Below are 10,202 nucleotides of genomic sequence, written 5' to 3' on the forward strand. Positions count from 1 at the left end.
GTGAAAAAAGCACAACAAGGAAAAATAAATCCAAAGGTTTGCATTTATAGGGAACTAAAAGATGGGCAGTGCAGCTCAGTTATGGGGAGGAGAAAGATAAGTACAATTTTAAATGTGTGTCAAGTGTAAGATGTTGGTAGGACATCTGGGTGGGGATACTCAGCTCATGTTTGGAAATTCTGTCCACTTCTGTTCTACTCTGAAATACCTTCTCCTTGATTCCATGGCAACATTTTTCTTCACAGTTATTACTCTTATTTAAAACAGACTTATAATTATGGGTATCAGTGGGAGCATCTGATTGCAAAAGCAGGAGGAAGGGACTGAACGATCATTTCAGGCCTGGCAGGTACCCTGCTAAGCAGTCAGAAGTGATCCTTAATCCAGACCAGCCTTTCCAGCCAGGGCTCTGTTGTGTTGTTGCAAAGGTCCCTGAATCCTCAGAAGCAACCAGGATTGCCTGAAGACAAAGCCATCATGGTCTAATAAAAATACACGCCACTGTTTTTCAAATGTTTGGAGATACTGTTGAGAATAATAAAAGAACCATTTATTGCAGAACTCACACCTCCTTTAGGTCACAATTTCTGCCAAAATTACAACTACTAATAAATTGAGTTCATATGTGTTACTGACATTAGAAAAACATCTTCCGGCTGGATGTGGTGGCTCACACCTATAATCCCAGCACTTTGGGAGGCCGAGGTGGGCAGATCACTCGAGGTAAAGAGTTTGAGACCAGCCTGGCCAACATGGTGAAACCCTGTCTCTACTAAAAACACAAAAATTAGCTGGGCATGATGGCAGGCGCCTGTAATCCCAGCTACTTGGGAGGCTGAGGCAGGAGAATCGCTTGAACCCAGGAGGTGGAGGTTACAGTGAGCCAAGATAGTACCATTGTACTCCAGCCTGGGAGACAAGAGTGAAACTCCGTCTTAAAAAATAAAAATATCTTCCCACTGGGAAACGATTTGGGTCCACTGCAGGAGTGAGAGGGAGAGGGAAGCCATTTCTAGGTAGATACTGGAAGGCAGGCTAAAGGGGAAGAGCTCAGGGCATCTGGTAGCCAGTACAGGTAAGAGACAAGGGCCTGAGATAAGGCCATATTGGTGGAGCCGGAGGCTGGAGAGGGAGCTGAGTGACTTTTTATTATTGGTTCTATTTAAGTTAGAGCATCATCACAAATGACATGGAGAAAACAAAGCACAGGTTTCCAGCCTTGGTCAGGTCCTCAGGCTCCCCTCCCTTCTCTGCTTCTCCCTGTTCACCCTCCTCTTCTCACACTTGTCTGCCTCTACCCTCTGGCTTGTCAGGGCTGGCCTGTAGCACTCTTCACTCTCTCCATTTAGTTTCCCAGATTGGCGTCTGCAGGTAAGACTGTAGTTCTCAGCTTCGACCATGGCTTCACCTTGGGGCCACCTTCTGGTGTTTGCCTGCTCACCCTGTAGCACCCTCCATCCACCGTGCTCCTCTCCTGGGCCTGAGGACACTGCTGACCTGCATCTGACAGGGAACACGGTCCTCTCTGTGAGTCAGGGTAGTGGGGAGGTGGGAAGAGAGGAAGGGGTCATGCAATGCTCGGTTGTATTGCTGGGACCTGGGTGGATGGAGAAGCCACTGGGACTGGCACCAAGGGAGCAACTTTGGGGAAAAAAATAGGGGAATTTGCCTTTCTTTATACATGTTTGTTAGCTGTTTCTGGGTGGAACGGCCAGGAGCTGCACGTGGACCCCTGGTGTAAACAGTAGGGGTGGGATGAATGTCCTCAGTAACTCAGGGGACAGTGACCCATGGGAGAACTGCCAAAGGGCCCCGCCCATCCCCTCTCTTGTTCATCTTGACTTCTGTCCCACTCTGCTCCCTTCGGCACACCCATTCCCTGCTCAGTTTTAGACCTTGGTGCTATTAACTGTCATTGGCCATTGTGGTTATTTGCACACATTGTTAAAACTAAAGTTGCCTGCCACCCTCTGGTCATTTGTCTGCCTTTATCCCTTCTGTCTTTCCCACCACCACCTCCCTGGCTGGTTCCACATTCCCAAAAGAGTGGCTTGAAGAAGTCACCAGGTCCTTGGGAAGGGAATGGGTTGTGATGATTCGACACCAAGAAATGACCCGTCACAGCTCGGCCACGGTCACCACCACCCAGCAGCCACCTCACTTCCCCTAGTCACACCACATTAAGTGGTAGGCAGCTGAGAATGGTGTTGGGAAAGAGTTGTGGAACATAAATGTGGTTTTGTATAAGATGCACATACAAATGGCTGTCCCTATGGCAAATGTTACCAGTATGAGCCAACGAAATTTTTTGGTTTTCAAGATGGAGTCTTGCTCTGTTGCCCAGACTGGAGTGCAGTGGTGCCATCTTGGCTCACTGCAAGTTCCGCCTCCTGGATCCACAATATTCTCCTGCCTCAGCCTCCCGAGTACTGAGACGGCAGGCATCCACCACCACGCCTGGCTAATTTTTTGTATTTTTAGTACAGATGGCGTTTCACCGTGTTAGCCAGGATAGTCTTGATCTCCTGACCTCGTGATCCACCCACCTCGGCCTCCCAAAGTGCTGGGATTACAGGTGTGAGCCACCACGCCTGGCCTGAAGTTTTTTAAATTACAAACCCAACATATTCAATTTCAAGGGTTTCTATGCTGTTAAGGTCTTGGCATCAGGTGAGTTTCTGGCTGAGGCCCTGGAAGGTAATGGGGGCTGCTGTGAAGTGACTGGAACTGTCATTCTGATCAGCACACTGGGGCTGCCACTCAGGGTGCTCAGAGCAGCCAGGGCCTTCCAGCTGGAGCCTTCACTGCTGCTTCTCGAGTTCCAGCCAGCTTCCAGCACTTACACACTGACGACTCAGAATGGAGAGGCTTTAGGGGTCCCATGTGAATGTCTCTAGTGCTGTATTGTTCAACAGTAGCCCCTAGCCTCATGTGGCTATTTAAATGTGCATTAGTTAAATAAATTCAATTTCCCATAAATCTAATTTAATCAGTTGCCTAGTTGCACTAGCTGCACTCAAGTGCAGGTCAGTAGCCAAAAGTAACTACTTTATTGGACAGTGCAGACATAGAACATTGCCATTATCACAGAAAGTCCTATAGGACAGTGCTATGTAGACACTATTTCCAGCACCAGGCAGTGGGTCCTTGACCTAAGCCTGGGTATCTCCAGCTTTCTCCCTGCTCCCTATACCCAGCAGCCTCTGGCTGGGGCCTGCTTCCCCACAGGGAAACAGTCGAGATAGTTCTGCCGTCTGCACCATTCTCCCGACACACTCCCTCATCTCCGTCACTGTTTCATTCGGCAATCATTCACTATGAGGTCCTACTGGATTAGGGTTGGCCCTAATCCAATATGAACGTTGCCCTTATTAGAAGAAGAAAAGAGATTCGGAGAAACAAGAACACCACGTAACCACGGAGGCAGAGATTGAAGCGCTGGAGGCATAGGTCAAGGAATGCCAATGACTGCTGGCAACCACCGCAAACTAGGAGAGACGAATGGGTTCTCAGAGCCTTTAGAACTATGAGAGAATAAATGAGTGTTGTTTTAAGCCACCAAACTTATGGTAATTTGTTATGGAAGCCCTGGAAAACTAAAACAGCATAAAAATCAATTACTGTATGTGATCAAACACTGAATGGGCTAGGGTGAGCAAGTGTGTCTGCAAGAATATATCTCATTTGCCTTTTACTTAGTTCTATCGACATTTGGTCTGTGCTTTTCTCTCTAATAAAACACATGATTTGAATTATTTTTTCACTTATCTGACTCCGACAGAGATCCTTTAGGGAATGGCAAAATCCCAATGGAGGGATTAATGTGCAAAAATAATTAAGAATATTAGAGGTTTTTGGATTTCGCTAGAGATTCTGCAGACCAGCTGCTGATGCTGTTGGACTAAATTGGCAGTATCCAACCTTTTTTGTTCCTCCTGGGGACCCGTAGTAAGGAAGGAGCCCTCTACTACTCCCGCTGCCCTCCTCCCCTCACACCTTGCCTAGTTCACAAGACAGGAGGAAAGAGAGAAAGCAAAAAGTTAGAAAGAAGCAAAAGTAAGATAAATAGCCAGACAACCTTGGCACCACCACCCGGCCCTAGAAGTTAAAAAAAATAATAATAATAACATCAATCCCTGACCTAAACTACTTGTGTTACCTGTCAATTCCAGACATTGTATGGAAAAGCACTGCAAAACTTTCTGTTGTTAGCTGATGCATGTAGCCCCCAGTCATGTTTCCCACGCTTGCTTGATTTATCACGACCCTTTCACGTGGACCCCTTAAAGTTGTAAGCCTTTAAAAAAGGCCAAGAATTTCTTTTTTGGGGAGCTTGGCTCTTAAGTCGCAAGTCCGCCGACGCTCCCGGCCGAATAAACCTCTTTCTTCTTTAATCTGGTGGCTGAGGAGTTTTGTCTGCCGCTTCTCCTGCTACAGTAGGTGACAGATGACCTTCATCCCTCATGGGACAACGTTACATCATTCTTATGAAACAGCCATGGCTGCGCTCAGACTTAGGAAGGCACTGACTGTAACGCTCACACTAAAAGCAAACCAAGTGGAGAAAAGTGAGCTTTCATAAGAGGACTCATCTTCAACGTTCACAAACTTAGGCTCCCTGACTTTTATCGATAATCAGTACTGAGAACAATGCGTTCCAGACCCGCTGGCTCGCTGATGTTTGATTCTGTAGCTATACCACTTCAAGAATTCTCTCAAAACTCAGCTCAGATCATGTTACTATCAGGCAGCAATACCCCTTGGATGGATCCCCAGGGAATAAAACAAAGGTCAAATTCCTCATCCACACACTCCACAGTACACAGGAAATGAGCTCCATCCGTGCCATTCTCATTTCAGGCCCCAGCACCCCGCCTCCATGACGTCAACGGGCCGCGCCACGGGCTGCGTCATCTCGGCGCGCCGCTTCCAGGGCTCTACAAACCTGCCGGCTGCCATGGCTGAGGTGGGCCGAGCAGGCATCAGCGACCCAGGCGCGCTGCTCCCACGGGGCTTCTGGGCTGCGGTGGAGGTGTGGCTGGAGAGGCCGCAGGTGGCCAACAAACGGCTTTGCGGCGCCCACCTGGAGGCCCGCTGGAGCGCTGCCCTGCCCTGCGCCGAGGCCCGCGGCCCAGGGACGAGCGCAGGCTCGGAGCAGAAGGAGCGGGGTCCGGTTCCCGGCCAGGGTTCCCCCGGAGGGGGCACGGGTCCCACGCTGCGATCAGGACCCAAGCAGGGCATGGCATGTTGCGAACTTGAGGAGGCCCAGGGCCAGTGCCAGCAAGAGGAGGCACAGAGGGAAGCCGCCTCGGCGCCCCTGAAGGACTCCGGGCACCCCGGCCATGCTGAAGGAGACGAGGGCGACTTCCCCTCCGCAGATCTGGATTCGCTCTGGGACGATTTCTCCCGAAGTCTCGCCTGTGGCAATTCGGAGATGCTGGCCTTCCTCACCTGCTCCCGGGCGGGATCGCAGCCAGAGGCGCAGCGTGAGCTCGACGTGGTTCTCAGAACCGTCATCCCGAAAACTAGCCCACATTGCCTCCTTACAGCTCCCAGGAGGGAAATAGTCGTGCAAGGTAAGAGTGTTTTGATAGTAGACGGATACGATTAGATAAAAAAAGCATTCACAGAACTTCAGGTCAATGGAAAGGTCCTAAGGGTACTTGTTATGCCGGTTGTTCTGCGATGCCCTAGGGAGGTTGTTAGGTGTTTGATCGTTTTTTGAGTGGGCGCGTAGAAATGTGTGTCCTTAGTTCAGAAGATGGGATAACTGGTTGGGTTGGTGTCTGGAAGGCTTCAAAGAGACAGTGAAGGATTAACTGGATATTGCGTGATAACTAGGAGTTTAGCAGGTAAAGCTGTAGGTGTAAAGGTGTTGGGGACCAGCCTCAACACCATCTGTAGGGTACCCAAAGTCCGGTGGCGACGAAGGAATGAGACGAGACAGGTTAAGAGCGCATAAAGAGTGGGGGCCAGGGGGCCAATTGCAAAATGGAGGCTGCAAAGGACCCAGAGTTCTGGTCTCCACACTATTTATTGAGTACAATCACTTAGATCTAAGAAGCGGACATTCAGGGCGAAACGGTGAAAAGGAGGCAGTGCGTCATAGTAGTGGCGGTTTAAATGAATCTCCTTTGTGCTCATACAGCATATCTTTAACTTATCGGAGAGTAACTAGTGAGGAGCGGGGTTAACTAGGAGCCTGCATGTCTGGCCGCATTTCAGTGCTTCAAAGGAGTGTCTTTCTCCTTGAACACAGCGTTTATAGATAAGACAGTAGATTTCGCTTAGAGCATGGGTACGTCGTGGCAATCAGAAGGCTTTCCTCCTCAGAGGCCTCTTGTGGCTTTCCACAACTTATTGTCCCATATTTTTATGGCCAATTTATACAGGCGCCCCAAAAGCCTTTTCCCCAACATAAAGGGAGCTATTTATGCTGACACAAGAAACTGAGAAAGAGCATAATTACTGGATGGATGGGAACCTACTAGTCCTCAGCGTTTGTTAAACCTCTTGCATTTGTTTTTACTGCCCGTGACCTTGACAGTTAGCCTCAGCCACTCTTACCTCAAACTTTATTCACAGTGTGTGTTTCCTATTGCCACTGTAACAAATTACTGCACATTTATTGGTCAGTACAAAAAATTGATTCAGTTCTGTAGGTCAGGAATCCCTGTTGGCTCTGCTGGTTTCTCCACTCTGGGTCTCTCTTACAAGGCCAAAATCAAACAGCCTGCTGGCTGGGCTCTTATTTGGAGGTTCTGGGAAGGAATCTGTGGCCAGGCTGGTCTTGAACTCCTCACCTCACGTGATCCGCCCGTCTTGGCCTCCCAAAGTGGGGTTACAGGCATGAACCACCGCGCCTGGCCATGATTGTACATTTTTAAATAACGAAAAGAGTGTAATTGGATTGTTTGTAACACAGAGGATAAATGTTTGAGGGGATGGAGGCCCTATTCTCCATGATGTGATTAGTTCACATTGCAGGCCTGGATCAAAACATCTCATGTACCCCATAAATATATGTATATATACCTGCTATGTACCCACAAAAATGAAAAATTTAAACATTTAAAAAATCGAAATTTGTCATTGTGTAGTGACAACAGGGACAGCAGATTTGGGGTTGCCACACTGGGTAGGGAGGAAGGGGATGCTGCTGGCTTCTAGTGGGTAGAGCCAGGGCTTCTGGTAAACATCCTACAGCACACAGCACAACTCCCAACAAGAAGGGGTTATCCAGCCACAAATGCCAGTGACGCTGAGGCTGAGAATCCCTGATCCAGAGGATGGGGAAAATAATACTGGATGATAAAGATGTGAGTTTTATTTTACTTTATTTACTTTTTGTATAAATAGGGTCTTATGTTTCTTAGTTGGTCTCTAACTCCTGGTTTCAAGTGAGCCTCCCACCTTGGCCTTCCAAAGTGCTGGGACGACAGGCATGGTCCATCACGCCTAGTCCTCTTGCAGTTTTTAAATGAGATAATTCATGGAAAGAATGATGCATTGTGTCAGTCCTCTTCTGTCTGGTCTCATTCACAGTAAAAACTGTAGTTCTGTGAAGTGCAAGGCCCTGTGTCATCTGGGTGGGCCCTGTTACCCTTTGATGTCACCTGCCACCACTTGTCACCTTGTCCACACCGCTCACCTCCATTCCCCATGCACCTGAGCACACGCCTGCTCCAGGGCCTTTGCAGTTGCTGCTCCTGTGTCTGAAACACTCTTCCTCTAGGTGCCCCATGGCACACTCCCTGACCTCCTTCGGCTCTCTGCTCAAATGTCACTTTATTAGGGAGGACTTCCCTGGCCACCCTGGATTGCATAGCAGTAGACTCTGACGGAGTTTTCTCGGCCCCACACTGCTTGCTTTCCGTCTGAATCCACTCAGCCCCTTCAGCCTCTGCTTCCCTTTGGCAGGTCTTGTTCTTTCATTTGCTGTGGAAGGTGAACCGCAGTTGTGCATACTTGGCCTTTGAAATGTATATTCCTCTTTAACTGAGAGTTTGCCTTTTTTTTTTTAAATATCAAAGGTAAACACGATTGATTTTAGAGATAGAACTTTATACCACCAAACCTTAAGTATCCACACAAACTGACAGAATGCTGTAAGTTTAGCTAAGGAATATGCCACTCTGCTTATATTTTAATGGGAAGGTGACTGCAGAGTCCCTCCATGCAGCGAGGGCTCCACACAACATAAAGCCATTGTTAGGAGGGCCTGGCTTTCCTGAACTGGCCACTTTCCTGAACTGGCCTCTGATGGCTGAGCAGTGTTCTGTGCCTTGCTCACACTCGAAGATCATGGTCAGGCTGTGGCAGACATTCAGCTAGGGCAGAGGTCCCCTGTTTTCTCTGATTGTAGCTCTCAAGTTCCAACAGAGTCCACTTTGGCTGGCTCTTCCCTCAGGTCCTGGCTCATGCGTCCCTCAACAGATACCTGCTGAGAATGGCTGCCGTGTGCCTGGCACATTCTAGGCTCTGGGCTGTAGCAGTGAATGAAAGGCAAAAGCTCCTCTCCTGGAGTGCCACTGTGGATACAGTGCTGGGGGATTGAGAGCATCGTGCCTGACTCATCCCTATTTTTAATACTGCTTCTCATGAGACGGTAGCTAGGCAGTTGTAATTTGTCCTTCTTCTCTTTTTCTTTCCAGATGTCCTCAATGGAACTGTAACGTTTTTGCCTTTGGAAGAAGATGATGAGGGGAAGTTAAAGGTTAAGATGAGCAATGTATATCAAATTCAGCTCAGTCATAGCAAAGAAGAATGGTAAGAGCTGGACAGTGGACTCCTAGTTTTATGGTTTCCATTGAGGATTTCTTTAGGTAGCCAAAGGATTCTGGGTTGCCAGAGAGCTTAAGGTCCTCTCTCTGAGGTGGTTATGGTTTGTAGGAATGCAGTTGCTAGCTCGTGTGCCCATGCCATGTTACTCTTCCTGTTGGTGCCTCGAGTCTGGGTGGTCACAGCCTGGCTGGGGTCTCTGATCTCTACCTTCCCTGTGGCTGTGATGTTCAGCAACCCTCAGTGTTAGCTCTGAAGTCAAATACACTCAAATTCCTTTATTGTTATTGTTATTATTATTACTATTATTGAGACAGTCTTACACCGTTGCCCAGGCTGGAGTGCACTGGTGCCATCTCGTTTCACTGCAACCTCTACCTCCTGCATTCAAGTGATTCTTGTGCCTCAGTCTCCCGAGTAGCTGGGACTACAGGCACCCACCACCACACTCAGCTAATTTTTGTATTTTCAGTAGAGAGGGGGTTTCGCCATGTTGGCCAGGCTGGTTTCAAACTCCTGACCTCAGGTGATCCACCTGCCTGGGCCTCCCAAAGTGCTGGGATTACAGGCATGAGTCACCATGCCCAGCCTATTTTGTTATTTTTTATGACTTAGTAATGGGGAATAGTTGATGCTTCCTTCTGTAGTAAGTATTCAGTGATACTTACTATAAAGCAACAGTTTAATAAGCACCCTTAATTCCATGTGGTATTTGGGCCTGTACAGAAAGTATGAAATTTAATTCATACTGTTTTTTGTTTTGTTTTGAGATGGAGTCTCGCTCTGTCGCTCAGGCTGTAGTGCGGTGGTGCGATCTCGGCTCACTGCAACCTCCGCCTCCCGGGTTCACGCCATTCTCCTGCCTCTGCGCACTGAGTAGCTGGGACTACAAGTGCCTGCCACCATGCCCAGCTAATTTTTTTTTTTTTTTTTTTTTGAGACAGAGTCTCCCTCTGTCGCCCGGGCTGGAGTGCAGTGGCGGGATCTCAGCTCACGGCAAGCTCCGCCTCCCGGGTTCACGCCATTCTCCTGCCTCAGCCTCCTGAGTAGCTGGGACTACAGGCGCCCGCCACCGCGCCTGGCTAATTTTTTGTATTTTTAGTAGAGACCGGGTTTCACTGTGGTTTCGATCTCCTGACCTTGTGATCCGCCCGCCTCGGCCTCCCAAAGTGCTGGGATTATAGGCGTGAGCCACCGCGCCCGGCTAATTTTTTATATTTTTAGTAGAGACGGGGTTTCACCGTGTTAGCCAGGAAATGGTCTCGATCTCCTGACCTCGTGATCCACCCTCCTCACCTTCCAAACTGCTGGGATTACAGGCGTGAACCACCTCGCCTGGCCTTAATCGTTTGGTATTTTTAAAACAAAGAAGTCGGCCGGGCACGGTGGCTCAAGCCTGTAATCCCAGCACTTTGGGAGGC

The 10,202-nt window shown here is 48.7% G+C and overlaps 1 protein-coding gene across 3 annotated transcripts in view; it reads left to right on the plus strand.

Moving 5' to 3' along the window:
* Positions 1–4,915: 4,915 nt before the first annotated feature.
* The window catches only part of TRMT44 (tRNA methyltransferase 44 homolog), a 34,108-nt gene continuing 28,821 nt past the window's right edge, over positions 4,916–10,202 (plus strand). For 2 of the 3 annotated variants that reach the window (XM_023206829.1, XM_023206828.1), the window contains exons 1-2: positions 4,916–5,576; positions 8,655–8,769. In XM_023206829.1, coding sequence (XP_023062597.1) covers positions 4,958–5,576; positions 8,655–8,769 — 734 coding nt within the window. In that variant the 5' untranslated portion in view covers positions 4,916–4,957. The remainder of the gene's footprint in view (positions 5,577–8,654; positions 8,770–10,202) is intronic. The other variant, XM_023206830.1, reaches the window with a different exon arrangement.

Source organism: Piliocolobus tephrosceles, chromosome 3 (genome assembly GCF_002776525.5).
Source record: "Piliocolobus tephrosceles isolate RC106 chromosome 3, ASM277652v3, whole genome shotgun sequence".
Classification (NCBI taxonomy): domain Eukaryota; kingdom Metazoa; phylum Chordata; class Mammalia; order Primates; family Cercopithecidae; genus Piliocolobus; species Piliocolobus tephrosceles.